The sequence below is a fragment of the Rhineura floridana genome, chromosome 2 (assembly GCF_030035675.1).
Source record: "Rhineura floridana isolate rRhiFlo1 chromosome 2, rRhiFlo1.hap2, whole genome shotgun sequence".
Lineage (NCBI taxonomy): Eukaryota > Metazoa > Chordata > Lepidosauria > Squamata > Rhineuridae > Rhineura > Rhineura floridana.
Window position 1 is genome coordinate 23,513,728 of NC_084481.1, and position 21,819 is coordinate 23,535,546.

General features: G+C 42.0%; 1 protein-coding gene across 4 annotated transcripts in view; it reads left to right on the forward strand.

Moving 5' to 3' along the window:
• DNAH7 (dynein axonemal heavy chain 7) overlaps positions 1 to 21,819 on the forward strand; it is a 214,745-nt gene that overhangs the window by 142,429 nt on the left and 50,497 nt on the right. For all 4 annotated transcript variants that reach the window (XM_061608175.1, XM_061608178.1, XM_061608177.1 and 1 more), the window contains 6 exons: positions 5,398 to 5,583; positions 7,414 to 7,577; positions 8,941 to 9,095; positions 10,421 to 10,611; positions 17,843 to 17,976; positions 20,550 to 20,885. In XM_061608175.1, coding sequence (XP_061464159.1) covers positions 5,398 to 5,583; positions 7,414 to 7,577; positions 8,941 to 9,095; positions 10,421 to 10,611; positions 17,843 to 17,976; positions 20,550 to 20,885 — 1,166 coding nt within the window. The remainder of the gene's footprint in view (positions 1 to 5,397; positions 5,584 to 7,413; positions 7,578 to 8,940; positions 9,096 to 10,420; positions 10,612 to 17,842; positions 17,977 to 20,549; positions 20,886 to 21,819) is intronic.

Below are 21,819 nucleotides of genomic sequence, written 5' to 3' on the forward strand. Positions count from 1 at the left end.
CACATCCACACCATACATTAAAATCTCTCTTATATCACTTGTATCACAGAGCTACAATTCCCAGCACACTTAACTTCTCAGGATTCTTTGGGGGAAGCCATAACTGTTATAGTGGTATAAGAGTGTTTTAAATGTATGCAACCATACGTTGATGCTAGTTATTTATTTGGGGTATTTCTAGCCTGTTCTTCGACAGGGCTCTCAGGCAGCTAACAATCAAATGCACAGTTTTAAAATGCAAAGGCTTCAAGCCTAAGAAGCACTGGCAGAGAGAGGTTGATGGAAGATGACTTTCCTGCCCTCATCCTTTCCCTGGCACCCCCTCCCTAGTCCTCTAAAAAGCCTCTCTAGATAGTTAGGGGACCCTCCTGACTAGCATGTGTGAACTGATCGGGGGGGGCACACCAAAGTTCCTGCTGTCTATCATTCTTTCCCTGCAAATCAGTTCTCATTGAGTTTTGGTAAGTTGTGTCAAGGCATGTTTGATTGGAAACCCAACACTGGGATTATGCTCAGCCCTTTGGACAGTATTGCCTTTTAGTTCATGGTAAAGATAGTCATCTTTAGATCACAGGTTTGAGGGACCTCACTGGACCTCTGGATTTGCTGCCATCCCAGGGAAGCCCAGTGTCAGTTCCAAGCCAATGTGGACTTGGGCTTTTTTCAGAGAGGGCCCATGTGTGATGGATAGCTCCTCTCCTACATGGGCTTTGATAGTTCATCTGCTTCCTCTGAACACCAAAGGAGAAGGGGTCCTGCTCCCTTGGGCCCCCAGCATGAGGTATGTCTTCCAAAAGGGGCCCTCTCTTGTCCTCTCGTCTATCCATTCTCTCTCTCTACTCCAGTTTTGTGTTCATTTCCTCTTCTCCCCAGCTTTTTCCTCTCCTTTTCTCTGACAGCCACCCCAGCTTCCATTCTCTCCTCCTCCTCCCGGTTCTCTTGCTCCTGCTTCTTTCCTCTGGCCACTGGTCTTTGTTCTCCATCTCCCTACATCCTCCAGTGCAGGCTGCTGTATAAATGCAGCCTTGCTTTCAAGACCCCCCTTCCTGTCCATGTCATGCATTGCTGGTGCTTCATCTCAGCTTCCTGCTTGGGCAGTGAGTTCAAGGTGTCCAGCAACCAGCTGATTAGCATCAGCCAGGGCTCACAGCCAATCAGAGAAGGCTTGAGCGGCCGCAGCAGCAAAACAGGAAATAGGTGTGGAGCTGGGGCTGACAGCACACAGTGGGATTTTCTTGTTCCTCCTGCCCTCTGAAAAGCTTCTCTCTCTCTCCTCCCTGTGTGTGAGTGGATTGGCCAAAATAATGTAAGCTGCCTATGTCTGATTTTTGCCAATTTCCATCACCTGTTGTAGCTATGTGCACCACATCTCAACCCTTATCTGAGGGGCTGACCCCAAGAAAGTTTGGAGGGAGCACTTGGGGATACAGTGAGGAGGATAGTGTGGAAAATCCAATTGCATGAGTTGACTTGTGTTTGCATAATGTTGGATGTAACCCTACATTTAATTTAAATCAGATCTTAACTGGTGTTAGCACATAATGTTTCAGAGATAGTTCTTGGACCTTGAAGACTGAACCTTTCACACCATGCTTTAGTCAGGTTAGCATTTCTTTGCAAATGTGTTTGAAGAAGAACATTCCCCAGAGTATATGGAGAATTTTCATCTTCACCGCTGAAAGATTCCACAGAGAGTTCCTGTCCTTCTGGGTTAAGAGACTACACTTCTGTGGACAGACCTGAGGAACAGAAACAACAGGCCCAGCATTTTTTTATCAGTAGCTGTTTTAATTTTTTTAATATTTTTAATTCCTTATTTTTAACTGTTTTATTGATAATTTTAATATCTTTTGTAAACTGCTTAGAGGCCTTTACATTCAAGTGGTATATAAATTTTGTTGAACACAATGAAATAAAACAAAGAAAAAATAGGGTTTTTATTAATTATGTCACTAGCTTATTATTTAGAGTGAATGCTTCCTTCAGTTAGACCAAATATGCTAATATAACCATGTTTCTAATCTGCATAAAGGATCACATCATGCTGTGTGTGTTGCACGTTAACACTCAAACATTTTGAAACAGTGTGAAATCTACGTGAATGTGAAATGTATTTTACATTGTGCTAAATACTTCATAAAACACCAGTGTTATGCATAAATGCTTTTATGTATATCAATGAACTTGTCAAAACATATGTTACTTACGGAGTTCAGTGCTGCAAGCTGTAGTGGTGAGCATTTGCTGTTTATCTATCTATCCTATCTAATCTATCTATCTGTCGTCTGTCTATCCATCTATCTAGTTTAGATAAATTAATGGAGGATATGTCTCACAATGGTGATAAACTTTGATAGCTAATTGGAACTTCCATGTAATATGATATCACACACTAGGGACCAACTAGAGGGAAGATCTTCATGCCTTGTGTGTGGGCTGCCCAGAGGCATCTGGCTAGAGAGTACTTGAAACGGGATGTTTGACTAGATGGGGTTTTGGTCTGATGTCTTTTTTTCAGGAGCTCCTTTAACTGTAAAACCCCTATAGCCACACATACACACATTTTCCCAGGCTTCCAAAACATCATGTACAGTGAAAGCTCATTATAACACGGGGCTCAGGGGACAAAGGATGCACTGGTGTTATAGGGCTTCTGCATTATAATGCACTTAAAGGGTTAAAAGAACCAGCGAGTACTACTGGTTCCTAGAAAGGCAAAAAACCCCACTGCCACTGCAGCTGAGGAGCAAATGGGAAGGAAGAAGCAGGAAGGGTAACAGAGAGGGGGGGGAAACACTAATAAAGTTCCACAGAGAGCAGCAACAGAACTTGGAAACAGCTCGAAAGCGAACCTTCCCTTAGGAAATAACCCACTAGGAAGGAAAAGGATGGGAGGGAGAGGGACATCAGGAAAGAAATTTTTAAAAAGAACACTGAGAGGAAAAAAGACTCAAAAACACGGGAAGCAAATGGAGGACTCACAAGGGGAAGGAGCAGAGAAGATGAAAAAATGAGGTATAACAAACAGAAAAATAGGGTATACAGTATTTTACTTGGGGGACATGGTTATACCTGTAGTATATCCGATTCCACAGTACACTGAGATGCATTATAGTGAGCTTCCACTATTCTTTTATTGATCGGTTAAATCCTCCAGATCTTAAAGAGCTATAGATTTAGTGTGGGGTGCTGACCCGGCCTGTCATGCCTCATGGGAACTGATGATAGGGCAGGGGAGGGGAACCCTCCAGATGTTGTGGGACTCCAACTCCCATCAGCTCCAACCAGTATGGCCAATAGACAACAAAGTGATGGGAGTTATATTCCAACAATACCTGGAGGGCCACAGGTTCCCAACATTGCCTTAGAATAATCCCCCAAAATCTCCAGGGGCTGCACATGACATGGAAAGGTTGATATATAGCATCAAGTTATCTTTCCGGGAGACTTCTCTTATCTTCCTATGGAGGTACCCTGATGAGCTTCCAAAGAACTCCAGATTTCTTTGCAATGCACTTTGAAAACCACTGGTTTAGAGCATTCATGTGTTCAATTTGATATCATAAAGCATCTGGGTATTTTTTTATTTCCTAGTGCAAACCTCAGTCCTACATATAAATTGTAGATTGAACAAAAAGGATAGAGATTACACCCTGCCTTTCCTTGTCCAGAGTCATCGAGAAGATTCAGGAAAGTTGCAAAAAATACTTCTTTACACAATGAACAATTAAAGTACAAATTTGCTGCCACAAGATGTGGTGTTGGCTACTGATTTAGATGGCTTTAAAAAGGAATTAGACTAATTCATGGAGGATGAGCCTATCCATAGTTATATCTCATGATACCTGAATGGAATCTCCAGGTCAAGAGACAGGGTGCTTTCACACTGCACTTTATTCCGTTATTCTGACGATTTATTTCCTATTAATTTGCGCATAAAATTTGAGCTTTCACACGACATAACGGGTAGCTCCGGAATTCTGGTGGAATGTAGTGGAAGTTTAGCGCTAAATTCTGCAATAAATGATACCTCAAAAATTCCGATAGCAAGGCTGGGGACACGGAAGATCGCGGGAGTTTTGCGCTAGCTGCTGCTGCTCACGTGACGGGCATCCCAGCATCCCTGCCCTTACCAACAGCCCTCGCTGCGCCTCCCAGCCAATTCCAGCTTCTCCTGAGAGAGGAGCCTGTGCTGCCGCGCCTCTCAGCTGATCACCTCTTTCAACCCCCCCCCCACGCACCGAAAGAACAGGCCTCAAACCAGCTCATCCGGTGTCGCGTGAGGCCGAATTGGGGGGGGGGGGAGAGAAAAACTGCTCTGTGTGAACGACTGTTGCGCAAAATGCCGGTATAACAGGTACTGCAGTGTGAAAGGGATTTTTGAAATATGTAACGAAGCGCTACCTTTTTAATCCGTTAAACTAGTGCTATTAGCCCCATGTGTGAAAGCACCCACAGTGTGCCTCTGACTACCTGTTGCTGGGAACCAACAATGGAAGAGGGCTATTGCCTTTTCGTCCTGCTCAAGGGCTTTCTCTGTACATCTAGTTGGCCACTTTGGGAAACAGGATGGTGGACTAGATAGATCCATGATCAGTTATGTCTATTAGGGCTCTTGTTGACAATGGATTGTCAGCTAGGAACACAAAGCAAGCAGGAAGAGGCATGTTTTAGGGTAGAACATAGTTTATGCTTTTGTTGAAACACAGAAGCAAAACTCCATACACCTACAACTTCCTCATTTCTTGTGCTTTAGTCTGGTTCAAAGGAATGAGAGCTTCAGCTTCTGTCTCTATGCAGGTTTTGAGAATGTGCTAGGCCCTTCCCAGTTTTCCCCCCTACCTTTCTCCTTAGGTAAAAATGTTTGCAGAATAGGTTCACAGATGGCAGAAATGTTGGTTTCTGTGTAAGAACTGCCACCCTTTGCAAAAATTTCTGCCCTCGCTAATACTAGCAGATATCTTTGAAAAACCATTTGATAGAAAATCCAGTATGCATTTAGCTCATTGTCTGTATACTTATGAAAGTGGCCTTCATAAGTCAGCATAATTTTTTCATAATATATGCTGCTTTTTTTCAAATGCCTTGGGTTTCTAAATCACAAAAATCCATTATCAATTTCACATTTCAGGCTGAAGGTAATAATTTATTGGGAGGAAAGAAGAATGGAAATGCCATAGACCTTGCTGTATTCAGCCATGACAATCTGTCAAACTCATTTTCTCCCTTTCCCCCTCAAGGCATTGCAGCTTCAAATCCCAAGGTCATTTATTTTATTGAGAAATAATATCAGTGTATCTGTAATTGTTCTCAGAAGCATTAAGAACAAAATGTGTAACCATTTGCAGTAATAATAGCTATGATGGCTTTGCCTAAAGTTTATATTTTGATTTTAAGGTTGACCTGTGCAGCAAAAAGCTGGATCGAGCAGAAAAATTACTTGGTGGCCTTGGAGGTGAGAAAACCCGCTGGAGCCAGACAGCTTTGGAACTGGGAAAGCAGTACATTAATTTGACAGGCGATATCCTCATCTCATCAGGCATTGTAGCTTATTTGGGAGCCTTCACATCCAGCTACCGACAAGTAAGGAATGAATAAATGAACTACATTTTTGTCATCAAAATGTTTCTATAGCACATAAGCAGTTTTCCTCAGCTGCCCAAAGATACATACCTTTAACTGAGTTTGGAACAAAAGTCAAGAGATTAAAATCATGCATGTTTGTTTGTAAGAGGGAGAATGCAAGGGAGTGCAGCTCTGGGACTTTTTTCAGAGTAAGCGGCAGGGTAATTCCAACTATCCCAGAATTTCTCAACCCATTTTTCATCTGATCACAGGAAGTACTCCTCAGTGGATGCCTTAGTTAGCCATGTAAACGTATCCCTAGGAATTGTTGGAATGTAAGGTGGAGATTCTTTTGAATGTCTGAACTAGCCTTAAAATCCCTGGATGAACATTCAGGGGAATTCCCATTGTCCTTGGCTAGAATTCTAAACACTCATATATCTGACCAGTTTAATGCCTCACAAATTGACATCGGGAAATATTCTTTCCCAGATATTTGTGTCTCATTGGAACGATATTTGTGTCTCATTGGTTTCAGTGGGAATTAATCACGACTCACTTTAACTGGATTAATATGCTAAAAAAATTTGGCTCACGGAGAAGCACCTAGATTAATATTATATTAATGGTTTGGAATTTAAGAAGATGATATTGAGGAGTTGTGGGAATGGAATCATAACTTGAAGACTCTTTGGGGGCTTTGGATCGAATTTGCTGTCCAGTTGGTTTTGGGGGGACATAGTAAAATGTTTTGGGTATGTTAGTGTAGTTGATAGCTGCATTGCTCCGTTGCTGGGTTTTTAACAGTCTCCCTTGTCTAACATTCACAAATCTGTGCTGTAAGACTGAACCACAGTCCTTGACCCTATTATCTGTTTTCTCAGGGAAAGGAATAGGGAATTGTCTTGGGGGTAGCCATGGGGAGTTGTTAGGAAATGCCACCACTTCCTCACCACTATTAGATCTTGTCAATCCTAGTTTTCCTTGCCTCTCTGTTCTCTCCTCCAAACCCTTTCCTATTACAAATTGTACTGAGCAATTGTAGCACTATAACATTGTCGCCACATTATGACTTGCTGGAGCCTCTGGCTGAGTTAGGGGTTTATTGGAGCCCTTAAGTTTGAAGTTGTTTTAGTCCAGAGATGCGGAACCTGTGACTTTCCCTGATGTTGCTGGGCTGTAACTCCCATCAGCCCCAGCCAATATGGTCAATGATCAGGGATGACAGAAGTTGTAGTTTGGCAATATCTAGAGTGTCACAGGTTCTCCTTCCTTGTTTTAGCTTAATTATTTTTTAAAAAAAGAATTGGATCAACAAAAAGGTGTTCTTATAGGGCAGAAGATTTTTAAAATATTCACATTACATTAAAATTACTCACTTTAAAAATATTACATGTAAACAAATACTAACATTTAATACAATTACTTATAAAATACAGTTATAAAAAATAAGTTGCATCTTAAAAGAGGCATTCCTTCTTGTGTGAGAGAAAAGGTAGTGCATCTTCTAAGATGATGCCTACTGGCAACATAGACAGAGGTGCGCCATCTAAAAATAAAGTATGTTTTTTCCTTTGGAATGGATTTTTCCTTCATATGCAAATATATGCAGATTTAATGGATTATTTATTAGTCTATTAATTATCTAAAACTTGTATGACAAGGCAATAGCATGTGGCAAGAATACAATTAAAAATGATAGGAAGGAACCCAAATTTGACCTTTCAGTCCCCAGGGGTGAGAAGACTCCAATGCTTTGTGGTGCGATATAACTAATATTACTTCTCATGCAGATCTAGCTGTGGTGGAAGGTGCTGTTGGCTAACACTTGGCCTCCTTCCCTTTCAGAACCAGGCACGTGACTGGATATTGACCTGCAAAGCAAGAGGCATTCCTTGCTCAGATGATTTTTCACTAACAACAACTTTAGGAGAGCCGATTAAAATCAGAGCCTGGAACATTGCTGGGTTGCCTTCTGACTCCTTTTCCATCGACAATGGTATTATTATCTCGTAAGTAGCAGAGGTTTCAGAGAGCCATAGATTATTTCAAGAGTTTTCAAAGCTATTTTTTAAAATTCCAGCCACTGCTGCAAGGAATACTATATTCAGGGAGTAGCTAACCTTTTTTGGTTTGAGGGTCACATTGTCTTGTGACCAGTCCTCCAAGGGCTGCATGCCACAGTGCTCAGAAGAGGGCATGGATGAGGTGTGAAAATCGATGAATATTAATTTGTCCATATTTAATTAAATTAAATTAATTAATTAATGCACTCCTAATTAATTTATGGACTCTTTCTCTTATAACCATTTTTTTTAAATGTCCCTATTAAGAAAGCAGTAAGAATTCATTTGAGCTAAACTGTGACATGCAGAGGATGCTCGCTAATGATTTCTAAGCGTTTATTGGAATTTGGAAGTATTTATAACATATTTATTGGACAAAATCAATGGTGTTTCCCAATTGATGAGATGCTTAGCAATATTTAGCAGTGGATGCTGAGAAATATCTCAGCTGTCACAGAAGGTTCAGGGGAGACATCCCAGCTGCTTCTTTGTCCTGATTTGAGGGCGCAGATTATGGAAACTATAGAAGAGCTCCAATCTCTGCTGATCTCTCTCAGTGATAGCTAAACCCTCTTGGAAGTGGTAGCATGAGGATGATAGAGGACTGTGGAAGCCTCTGACAATGAGGAAACTGCAGGCAGCATACACCATCGACTCTGCCCAGACTACACCCCTCACCGGCCCTGCTTTGCACCCTCCTTAAGTGTTTTTGCCTGTCTAGAATGTGTCCTTCAACTCTAATAATGCTTCTTGTTTGCCTGGATGGAGATTGGGCAGGGGAGTTGTGTGTTTAGAAACTAGCCTACAGTACAAAGGTAAAATTTGCATCAAGTGCACTGGCCATTTTTGCCTCTGGTGCTGCCCATAACTGACATGTGGCCCCTGGAAGTTATTCAGGTGTGAATGTGGCCCTCGAGCTGAAAAAGGTACCCCATCCTAGCCCTAGCATATCTGTTTATAGATTGTAAGGAAAATCCTAGGCTGGAGGCCGTGGAGAATCAATGCCGATCATTTGAAAGAATACCGGTCATTTGGTCCCAGCGTTAAAACAAGAGCAAACAACAAAAAAGGAAAGAAGGAAGAATAGGCTGTGTTGAAGAGAGCGGAACAGAGAGAGAATTCCCTTTTGGTTGTGCTTCTCTGGTACACAGGCCTACAAAGTTGGTAAGGGGGGCAGGATTGCTTCCTTCAGGTACCTATTTTGTTTTCTTGTACTTCTGAGTCAGTGTGCCTAGGTTTGCTCTGCACAGAAGACAAGGCAAAGCCTCAGTCACAAAAGTTCCATGTGCTTCAATTTCTCTTTCTCCAGGAATGCGAGAAGATGGCCTCTCATGATAGATCCTCAGGGTCAAGCAAACAAGTGGGTGAAGCACATGGAAAAAGCCAACAGTTTGCACGTTATCAAACTCAGTGATACTGAATTTGTGAGAACACTAGAAAACTGTGTTCAGTTTGGCACACCTGGTAAGCAACCAAGCCCTGGAAGTGGAGGCTGCCAACAGACCTGTTGGTTACATTCTAGTTGTAATAGTTGAAAAGTCATATGCTAGTAAAACTATTGTACTTAAAAATTAATTCAGAATCCTCTTATTTTTTGTTTTGTTTGAGGCATCCCACAGTTGTCCAAAAGTTGCTTTTGACTTCATCTGATTTGTCAAGAAATGTATGCTCTCAAGCTGGTCCCTGCCCTGTAGTTTACCTTCAAAATATCAGGCTTTGTCCAGTCCATTTACCGTGAGGGTAGAGAACCACTTTGAGCCTAAAGAGGCAGATTTGAATCCAGCCAACCTTCCAGGGGAGCACATTCCAATGGTCAGTGGAACAAAAGTGGGTGGGGCCAAAAACAAAACAAAAAATCTCAGAGTCCCTCCCCCCCAAATAAAATAAACAAATCACTGTTTAACACGCACATAGATTTGGAAGCAGCATGCCAATGGTAAGTGGATCCAGAGGCACCAGCACGCACTCAACACTCATTTACACACACATCCATTCGTACTTCATCCATCTATTCCATTACTTTTTTCTCCCTCCCTCCCTCTTTCCTACAAGCACACCATCCGTCCCAATCTTTCTTCCCAACCTTCTCTCTTCCTCCCTCCTCCTCGTCCCTTTCACTCTCAGACACACACTCTCCTCCCTTCACTCTCCCTCACTGCTTTTCATCCTTGGCCCTGCCCTTCCATGCAGCAATTCGGTTTTCAAAAAGCTCCCTTTGGCACCAATGAAAGCTTTTAAAAAGCCTAATTGCTGTGCAGTGTTTGAGACTTTGTGGGGAGGTTGTTGCTGCATGCAGGGAAGTTTAACCATTGCTACCAAAGCTCTGACCCCCCCCCCAATTTTCCCCAAGCAGCAATTAGGCTTTTTAAAAAGCTTTCTGTCCAGAAAACTTTGGTCTTTGGGTAATCCAACCAAAAATGTATAAAATCTGACAAAGCACCACTACATCCACATCTGGTGAACTTACAATAAACTTTTAAAAAAATTACATACAAAATTATTGTGATCTTCCTTGTTTTTTCTAGTGTTAATTATTACTGGTATTTACTGGTAATATTTTAGACTAGTATTCTTTGGGATTTATTCAGACAGCATAATACATGATTTTTCACTGATCTTCAATTAGTTGAGTATCCAAGACTGTTTTCTACTTTATAATATATTGTCTGTAAGCCTCTATTTCTAGAATGTGATTTTCCTTCTGTTTTGTTTTTGTTTTTGGCTGTGCTTTGCAAGTTGTAGGTTAGGGTGTTATGGTTTAACAAAATCTATTTCTGGTTGTATTGAAGTGCTGCTGGAAAATGTGGGTGAAGAACTGGATCCTATTCTTGAGCCACTTCTGCTTAAGCAGACATTCAAACAGGCTGGCAGCATCTGCATCCGTTTAGGGGATTCCACCATTGAATATGCTCCTGACTTTCGCTTTTATATTACAACCAAGTTGAGAAACCCACATTACCTCCCTGAAACGTCTGTCAAAGTGAGTAGTTTGCTTAGGAACATCATGCTGTTTGCTTCCATTTAATAAGCAAATTAATCATATTATTGTGAATGATGAGCAATCCTTTCCACAATATTCTATCTCCCTTGTGATTGTATAAGCTAGTTTGGACAGCCTCTTTTTTTAACTGTTACCATTTTTTCACATTTTACTATCACAGTACCAATGAACAGAACCACAAATTATCCTCACTTCTCAAGACTCCAAAATAATGCAGACTTAGTGGAAGAACATCCTGAAAAAAACAGTGGCAGTGCTTATTCCGTGCTTGATTACAACCCTTTCTTTCACATGCATCAATTAATTATTATTATCATTTATTACCCACCCTTCACCCAAAGGACCCAGGGCGGTTATAACAATTTTAAAATTCAACATTAAAAACAACTTAGAAACAACTTAAAATCCCAAAATAGGATGGGTCCTAAAGGTACATTTCACAGATGTCAAAAGCCAGGGTAAAGAGGTGCATCTTCAGCATTTACCTAAATCTGTATGGCGAAGTTGCTAGACGCACCTTGGTGGGGAGGGAGTTCCATAACTTAGGGGCTGCCACAGAGAATGCCCTCCCCCAGGCTACCACCCCTTGAGCTTCTAAGGTTAGAGAAAACACCAAGACAGCCCCATCTGATCTCAACACCCGAGAGAGTCTATAGAGAAGGAGGCGGTCTTTCAGATAGTTTGGACCTAAGTGGTTTAGGACTTTAAACACTAGTGTGAGCATATTTAATTGGGCCTGGAAACGAACTGGCAACTAATAATGGGGGAAATTATCCAAATTCCCTTTTGAAACCTGGGTGTGCAGTAATTTATGAGCCATCACCACACAGTTAAATGCCTTATGGAGAAGATGGTCAGAAATGTACATATAAGACAGAAGTTCTTGCTATGGAACATAGGAAGTTTCCTTGTGCTGCGTCAGACCATTGGTCCATCTACTCCAGTATTATCGATGTCATGCCCGCCCGACCCTCAGGGTCCCGGGAACATGCATCAGGCTCAGACCCCCACCCTTAGGGAAATGAGACTGGAACCGAAAAGCTATTACTTCACCCTTGCCAAGGCTGTGTACGCTCACAACAACCCTGCAAGGTAGAAGGTAGGCTGCCACCACCCCTGTATACTGGTCCACTCAGAGCCAGGGGATCTCTGAGCCCAGAAGGTATATAAAACCAAGGTCCTAAAAGGCAAGAGTCACAGTTACACTCCTTGCCAGGCACCTCTGGTTTAACACTTAAAATCCAAGCTTTTAACTTCTTAACCCTCTTTGGTAGTGAGTGACTGAGGTTGGGTCAAAACACTGAATTTAGAACCACCCTTTCTCTCAAATGAACACACCAGGTTAAATAGAAGTAGCTTTATTAAAATATATAAGTGCACATATCATATAGCAGCAAGTAATCCTTTAAGACCATTCACCCAACAGGGGTTTAGGTACTTACAAGAGAATTCATACACACAACAAGAAAATAATAAACTAGCTCACCTAACTACTTACATACGAGGTAGTTGGTTGCGTGGCACCTCTCCTAAGAGAGATGGATGTTCAACATAAAGCAATGGAACCAGACATAGGTTGCCTTCCCATAAGCAACCCCAGGAACCATAAGGCAGAAAAGGTTTGGAACTCTGGTGCCAGTCAGCATAGGCAGAGAACAGAGAACAAAGGCTGTGGGTCCCTAGCCCTATACTTAAGGGAAAAAGATCCTAACGGTCCAAGATTAATTGACCAATCAGGAATTGACTGATGTAACTTTCTTCTCGATGTTTCTCACATTTTCGCGCCTTCAGGCCCCCCTCCCAACGGTGTTTTCCAACTGCATAGGCCAAGGATGACCTTGGGTGCCAGGCACTGGCTAATCAACAGAGATAAACAGGTGCAGCTTGTTAAAGCTTCTTCTAACCGTCTTCAGCTGGGAAAATGAAACTTAACTTTGCAAATTGGCAAGGCCTGTCCTTTCTGACTATAACCATCTCCCAGAGTCCCTTACTGGAACCAAAGTGTTGTCATCAGATTTCTAATAACTCATGACCATTACAGGTTCATGACACGCCCCTTTTTGGGAAGATGATGTCAGAACTCTGAATAGTTCTGCGTCATCGCCACAGCAACCAGGAATAAGGGAACAATCAAAAAAAAAATTCCATCAACATTACAATACAGCATATAAAAAAGAAAAGAAAAAACAATTTAATACATTTTAAGCAAGTGAGCTACTTCTTGTCTTATGCCTTCTAATTAAGTTCAAAGTTACAACATAACAAACAATAAAGGAGAAAAAAAAAGAAATAAGGGACCCCTAAAACACCCAAAAAAAAAAAAAAAAAAAAAAAAGAAAACTTTATTATAAAAAAAATAATAATAATAATAAAAAAAATAAAATAAAAAATGGGGTGATCCAAAACTGGTCCAAGTTCAAAAAAGGTCATAAGCCGTAAAATCTTTAAAAAGTCCATAAAACATGTTAAAAGCGTAAAAGAGTAAAACAAGGTCTAAAAACGGTCCAGAGGTCATCAGAACCGGAAAATCAGTCCGTGGAATAGGCATGAATCAAATGTCAGTCAACGGGAACAGGTAACCGAGATAGGGCATCTTCAACAACCTCCATAACAGGAGTGCAAGTCAAAACCAGGTGTTTCCTAGAAAAATATTGCTTCATCATATTCACATGGTATACTTTAGGTTTCTTATGGGATTTAGGGTCAATTAGCAGATAGTTGGTGTCGCTCAACTGGGCCTTGACAATCAAAGGGCCTTCCCAGGCCACCGACAACTTATTGTCTACTTGGGCCTTTAGTACCAAAACTTCTGACCCCTCAACAAAGTGTCTTTCTTTAGCGTGAGCATCATAATGGGCTTTCTGCTGTTGTTGAGCCTCCCCCAAATTCTCATGAGCGACAGCCAAAACATCTCTTAAAATATTCTGTAACTTCTGGAGGTAAGTTACTACTGACACAGGCATAGCTTCCAACCTTCCTTCCCACTCATTCTTGAGTAATGACAAAGGCCCCACCAGATCCCTTCCAAAAACTAGCTGGTTGGGGCTGTAGCCCAAGCTGGCAGAGGGAGTAGCCCTATAGGCGAACATCAGGAAAGGTAAAGCTACATCCCACTCTCTAGGATGTTCTAACACATACGCCCTTAACATTTTATTAATAGTGGCGTTCATTTTCTCACATAGCCCATTCGAGGAATGGTGACCAGCAGTCGTAATGTGATGTTCCATACCAGCAAGTTCCCAAAGTTTTTTAGTTAACTTGGCCACAAAACTCGGCCCTCGGTCTGACAAAATAGTCTTGGGAAACCCCCAACGCGAAAATAACTCTAACAAGGTTTTAGCAATGACTGGGGCAGTGATGGAACTCAAAGGAATAGCTTCAGCAAATCTCGTGGCAAAGTCAATTACAGTCAAAATAAATCTTCTCCCAGTCTTAGTCGGATTAAAAGGGCCGATCACGTCCACAGCCACTTGAGCAAAAGGTTCTGCCACAATCTGGGATACTTGTAAGGGTGCCTTGGGGTGATCACGCGCATACCCAAGTTGTTGACAAATATCACAGGATTTTACATATTCTTTAACAGTCTTAGCCACTAAGGGCCAATAAAAATGCTGGGTAACAGAAAACAAAGTCCGTTTCACACCCAGGTGCCCCGCAGTCACAACATCATGGGCCAGCCGCAATACATCCAGGCGAAAAGGTTTTGGCACAACTAATTGTCTGACTGGTTGCCAGTCCGTAGAATTTCCCCCAGGTACATGTTCTCGATAAAGCAAGCCTTTGTCCCAATAAAATCTCACTTTCACAGTCTCTGATAAGGCAGGAGGGCTTCTCTCGGCCTCTTCTCTGCAGTTTTGCAAACTCTCATCCTTCAGTAAAGCTGCCTTAAAGGCTTGGGAGCTGGCTGCCGATAATTTACATTCCTCCGTCTCCCCCACACTGGGTTGAAAGGAGTTTTTTCCCTGTTGTTCGGGCAGGGTCCCAGCCCTCCCAACGGCAGCCCTCTCTTCCTCGCCACCCAGAGGCCATTTCTCCCCACAGTCTTCCATAGGTTGTAACAAAGTTTGAGACCTGGTAAGAGCGTTTATTTCCGCTTCACGTACAGTCTCTTGATGGCTTAGGAACAACAGATCAACTCCTATTAAAACATCCCATAAATGGTCATCCGAATGAACTATAACTCTATGGCGTCCAGTCCAGCCTCGGTATGAAAGCACCACATCAGCTACAGGCACTTGCACTGTCTGCTGGCCATACGCTGTGACCGCCACTTGTAACTCTGGAACATATTGCTCCGGCTTAACCAGCCGTTCTGCAATACTGGTAATTTCTGAGCCTGAATCGATTCTTCCCTTGACCTTAATACAGTTTACATATATGGATTCAGAAAACTGCGTTTGAACCCATTCTTTACATTCCGATGAAAGGGGTCCTGGAGAGTCTTTCTCTGGAAACAAACTATTCTTTACTCCTCCCTCTCGATCCCCTGACACAGTCTGTACAACACTCACCGGCAGGGCTTTAACAACTGGTCCACGAGGAGCCTCAGGACGGTCTTGTGAATTTGGGGCAGAAAATACAAAATCCGATTCTGCTCCTTCATTCTCCTCGGCTGACGACCATGAAGAAAGTTCAGGAGGTTCCGCTCCAGGGGACGTTAAGTCTCTCACGCGTGCAACTGGAGCAACCTTTGGGTTCTTCCTTCCAGCAGGATTGGGCTTAGACAAGGTTTTAGAACAGGAATTAGCTTTATGTCCAATTTGCCCACATTTAAAACAAATTATTTCTCCACGGGGCTTCTCTTGCAATGCAGCCTCGGGCCGGGCGGAAGACACTTTGAAGTAGCCAGCAGGCCCCCCTTCCTCTTCCTTCGCCGGTTGCCCTGGTTTCTGCATACCTGCGGTCTCTCGCCTCGGCGGTTTCACAGGAACGTACTCCGGTCTCCGAAACAAAGTATACTTTTCTCCAGCTCTGTTTTTAAACATACGATCTGCTAGCATGCCTGCTTCAGTCAGAGAACGGGGCTGCTGGTCTCTGACCAGAGCCATCAAATCTCGAGGGAGGCGTCTGTGAAACAGTTCTTTTGCAAACAGATCTAAAACCTCCTCTCGGGTTACAGCCTCGGCTGTGTCAGCCCAACGTTCCACATTTCTGCCCATCCGTGCAGCAAAGGCTGAGAAGCTTTCCCGAGACTTCTTCTGGTCTGTTTCCAAATGCCGAAAACAATCCTCTGAAGTTAGCGCAAAATGAGACTTGGCTAAAGCATAAAAGTAGTCAAAATCATCTACATACTCCAGTGGCAAAGAGTTCAACAGTTCTCTCAACTCGCCTTCAGCATTAATGCGTAAAGCACTCATCCAGTACTTTTTAGGCACACCTTGATCTCTACAAGAGTGAGCAAAAACTTGGAAGAAAGTAAAAATATCATCTGTCTCACGAAAGGTCGGAAAGGATTTTTTATGGAGGTCTGGTCTTCCTCCTCGCGGTTGTTGCATCTCACGAGCAAAGCTTTCCCTACTCCGGCGATCTTCCTCCATAGCCTTGAACTGCAGGGACAACAGCTTCATTTGCTTAGCCAGGTAGCGCTGCATGCTCCTAGGCAGCTCTTCCTCATCCAAATCTGATTCCTCCTCATCTTCGCTATCCTCAGTTTGCTTAGACACAAACTCCTGGTCATCCACAGAAGGCTGAGGCATAAACGACAGAGCAGCAGCGCCTTCTTCCAGCTGAACAAGCTGACTAGGCAACGCAGTGTCTGCCAGGAGCACATCCTCGGCTCCATTCTTTTGAGATCTGGTTTTTATCTTTTGCGACATTCTGCACTAACCTTACTACCCAAAGTAACAAACAATTGTGTCAGAAGTCTCTTTAAAATTTACAACTTGCTGCAATGCACTTATCTCACACAGCGTGTTCACTTAAGAGCAGGAATGGCTTCGATCCCACCGCTGCCACCATGTCATGCCCGCCCGACCCTCAGGGTCCCGGGAACATGCATCAGGCTCAGACCCCCACCCTTAGGGAAATGAGACTGGAACCGAAAAGCTATTACTTCACCCTTGCCAAGGCTGTGTACGCTCACAACAACCCTGCAAGGTAGAAGGTAGGCTGCCACCACCCCTGTATACTGGTCCACTCAGAGCCAGGGGATCTCTGAGCCCAGAAGGTATATAAAACCAAGGTCCTAAAAGGCAAGAGTCACAGTTACACTCCTTGCCAGGCACCTCTGGTTTAACACTTAAAATCCAAGCTTTTAACTTCTTAACCCTCTTTGGTAGTGAGTGACTGAGGTTGGGTCAAAACACTGAATTTAGAACCACCCCTTCTCTCAAATGAACACACCAGGTTAAATAGAAGTAGCTTTATTAAAATATATAAGTGCACATATCATATAGCAGCAAGTAATCCTTTAAGACCATTCACCCAACAGGGGTTTAGGTACTTACAAGAGAATTCATACACACAACAAGAAAATAATAAACTAGCTCACCTAACTACTTACATACGAGGTAGTTGGTTGCGTGGCACCTCTCCTAAGAGAGATGGATGTTCAACATAAAGCAATGGAACCAGACATAGGTTGCCTTCCCATAAGCAACCCCAGGAACCATAAGGCAGAAAAGGTTTGGAACTCTGGTGCCAGTCAGCATAGGCAGAGAACAGAGAACAAAGGCTGTGGGTCCCTAGCCCTATACTTAAGGGAAAAAGATCCTAACGGTCCAAGATTAATTGACCAATCAGGAATTGACTGATGTAACTTTCTTCTCGATGTTTCTCACATTTTCGCGCCTTCAGGCCCCCCTCCCAACGGTGTTTTCCAACTGCATAGGCCAAGGATGACCTTGGGTGCCAGGCACTGGCTAATCAACAGAGATAAACAGGTGCAGCTTGTTAAAGCTTCTTCTAACCGTCTTCAGCTGGGAAAATGAAACTTAACTTTGCAAATTGGCAAGGCCTGTCCTTTCTGACTATAACCATCTCCCAGAGTCCCTTACTGGAACCAAAGTGTTGTCATCAGATTTCTAATAACTCATGACCATTACAGGTTCATGACAATCGACACTTGCAAATGGGTCCTACAGAAATGTTGAACTCCCATCCTAAATTTGAACGCTATATATTTCGATGGCTTGACATTAGCATTGAACTATGGGTTATCTGGTCCTAATGCTGTTTTTATTTTGACCTTTTTTCTAAAATAAATTCACAGGTAACATTATTAAACTTTATGATAACATCAGAGGGGATGCAAGATCAGCTTCTTGGAATAGTTGTTGCAAGAGAGAGACCTGATCTTGAAGAAGAGAAGCAAGCACTAATTTTGCAAGGAGCTGAAAACAAAAGGTATTAAAATGTTATTAGCTAGAAAACTGTTTTAGCCGAACCGTAATGGTTGAGGAAGAGAAGAAACTAATGCTGAATATTGAGTTATTTAATTGCGAATGGGCTTAGTTTAAGCCTTTGTTATTTGAGGAATATGGCTTATGCAAAGGATGCTTTTACAAAGACTGCATTCACATGACCTTTTTTCTCACTGTCAAATGCCTCCTCTCCTCTACCTTGTGATGGAATTGACACTTGAGATTACTTGTTTTTAACATCTATTGAGTTTAATGTTATTTTAGTGAATATTTTATATTACTTTATATAAACCTCTTAGAGGTTTTTTTTTTTTTAGTAAGTGCTGTATCATATTATATAATAAATAAACTGATACAGAACTAAATTATGACCGAAGACAGTTTGGAAAACCTGGTTTTTAAAGGCTTGCTAAGCCTGTGTTTTTGTGGCACTGCTTGATTTGAGGGAATCCTGTGCAAGTTGCTGTCATTCTTCTTTTATCCCTCCCCATAAAGCAGAAGAAAGAAAAGGTGACACATCTTCATTTCCTTGTCCCTGGCAAGAAGGGAAGTGGGTGGGGGTGGGGGAAGGAAACAGGTCCCTTTTTCTGTCTTCTGTGTTTTGGAGGAAACAAGAAACATTAAAAAATTATGCATGGCATGGAGAAAGTGGATAGAGAAAAGTTTTTCTCCCTACCCCATAACACAAGAACTCGTGAACATCCAATGAAGGTGAATGTTGGGAGATTCAGGACAGACAACGGAAAGCACTTCTTCACGCAGCTCATAGTTAAACTCTGGAATTCACTCCCACAAGAGGCAGTGATGGCCACCAATTTAGATGGCTTCAAAAGAAGATTAGACCAATTCATGGAGCATAAGGCTATCAGTGGATACTAGCCATGATGGCTGTGCCCTACTACCATAGTCAGAGGCAGTATGCTTCTGACAGCCAGTTGTCAGAAGCCACAGGAGGGGAGAGTGGTCTTGCACTCAGGTCTTATTTGTGGGCTTCCCATGGGCACCTGGCTGGTCACTCTGAGAACAGGATGCTGGACTAGATGGGCCACTGACCTGATCCAGCAGGCCTCTTCTTATGTTCTTAAGGAAAAGGGATCCATGCATTCATTACCTTTCACTGCCTGGGATGCTGGTTCAAATGGAACTTAGCCTGGTCCATCAGGGCTCTTCTTAGCTTCTTCTTAATAGTTCAGTTTTTAGGACAATTTATCTGATGATGCAAGGAAAAAGTAAGGAATTATAGTCCAGAAGATACTTCCAAATAAAAATGCAATACTTGCAACATCCAAAACACCTCTTAAAAATTCATCTCTATAATAAAAGAATAAAGTCTATGATTAAGTCATTGCTTGCCTCAATCAGCAGACTAACTATGACTCATGTTAGGCACTTGAGATTTAGTTGGAGGTGCTTTCATGTAGAAGTTTTTGTTGCAACAAAGTGCCCCTCCGACAATGAAGTTTGCACTTCCTCCCAGTGATAGTTAGCTTTTAGTCCAGATTTCAGTAGACTTGGAATAACCTGTTCTAATTGGTCTGTATTCCAAAATGGTTTTTATTCATTTCAGTGTGGAATGCAGCTCAATATAGTAATTCAGGGCCAAACTAGATATTATAAAGGTTGCATGGCTGCTTCGTCTCCTCTTTGTGTCTTCCTGGTAATATAAAGCTAAACCTAAAAATTAAAAAAAATTATGATCTGATATCATTGTGCTCAGATTTCCCCCAATCCTGGTCTCCTTCACTGGCTGCCATTTGCAGAAGCTGGAGAAATTTTGAGCTCATTGACATCGTGCAACGCTTGATTTAGCCACTGCTGGAGAGACATGGAGAAGATGCATCCCTCTTAACATCTAGCTTGACCTTCAGCACCTCACGAAACTGAATAGTGGGGCTCTGTATGGTCAATCTGTATGCTTTATTTAGAGCTCTGGATGATATTTAGATGAAAAACATTTCCCATTATGGGACAAAGCCATCAATAGGTCCATACAGGTATATTGGCTGCATGCATGCAGCCCTGTTTAATCTGCCATTGAATCTACCCCTTTGCTCCCAAGCAGATGAAAGCTGATGAACCCTAGTCAGAGGCAGCATGCTTCTGAAGACCAGTTGCCGGAAGCCTCAGGAGGGGAGAGTGTTCTTGCACTCAGGTCCTGCTTGCGGGCTTCCCCCAGGCACCTGGTTGGCCACTGTGAGAACAGGATGCTGGACTCAATGGGCCACTGGCCTGATCCAGCAGGCTCTTCTTATGTTCTTAACTGGCTATGTATATGTATGATCAGCTCAGCTGCTGAGCTGGACAGGAATTCCTTGTACAACATTTGTTTTGTGGATGTGATTCCTCATTCAGTTAGATATATGCTCACAAAATCATTTGAAATCATAAGAAAGCTGATATTAAAAAACAAACCACAATATAAAGACTTGTCATTTGTATTTTACAAAATTATCCAGCTCTGTTAACTAATGAAGTTATTTGCTTCTTTAATTGCATTACCCATAGACATGGCCATTTGTGGCTTTCCTAACCCAATAATCTGGACTTTTATTACAGGCAGCTAAAAGAAATAGAGGACAAAATTTTAGAAGTTCTTTCATCTTCTGAAGGAAATATTTTAGAGGACGAAACTGCCATCAAGATACTGTCATCTTCTAAGGCACTGGCTAATGAAATTTCAGAAAAGCAAGCTATAGCGGAAGAAACGGAAAAGAAGATAGATGCTACCCGAATGGGCTACCGTCCCATTGCAATTCATTCATCGATTCTGTTTTTTTCAATTGCTGATCTAGCCAATATTGAGCCCATGTACCAGTATTCCCTCACATGGTTCATCAACCTTTTTATCATGTCCATAGATCATTCTGAGAAGTCAGATGTTTTACAAGACAGGTACATGAAATACTTCCTTGATTTAATTTAATTTATTCTGGCTATGGCACAACCTAATGGATGTTTCTTATTTATTAGGTTCAGACATTTTGTTGAAGTACATTAAGTCTCTTATTACCTTGAAAAATTCTGGATACAATCCAAAATTACGTATGCCCATCGATTTCAGGGTAATTCAGCAGATGCTTAACTTTTCCACTGAAATCAATGGGATTTAGAGGCGCTTAACTTGGTTTAATGCTATATCATGGGGAAAACAGTTTCAGATATACCTAAAGTATTGGGGACAAAATATTACTTTATTATATTTATACCCCACCTTTCTTAAGGGAGCTGGCCTTATGTGCCTTCAGACCACAGCCCAGGACTGGCTTTTGAAAGATGTTTTCCCTGTAAGAACCATGCAAGAACATAATCTGGTACCTTCTTGGTAACAAGTTTATGGAAATGATTAGAAACTCATAACCTTTTAGATAGAATAAAGTTTCTTCCTTATTAAATTCAATATATGGGATAAATGTCAAAACAGACCCTAAACAACGAACCTTGAGAAAATTAGGCAAGGCTAGCTTGACTGATTTTGGTATCTTCAGTTAATTGGACATAGCATTTAAGCTGACTTCACTGGAAACTCATTTAAAAAATAATGTGCTGTGAAAATTGAGTTCAGTGTCAGATTTTATGTCATATTCATTTATAGCTTGAGACTGATAAATAATAAATGACCTTGGAAGTTCAGTTCACAGCTTTTCCCCTTTGCACTTTCTTGATGCTTTTATGCCCAGTGCTTACCAGCCATTTGCAGCCATCATTTAGCATTTTACCTTGTTGACACTTTAGACAGGCCAGCTGTTCTGTTTATTTATATTTATTTATTTATTAAATTTCTATACCGCCCCAAAGCTGAAGCTCTCTGGGCGGTTTACAACAATTA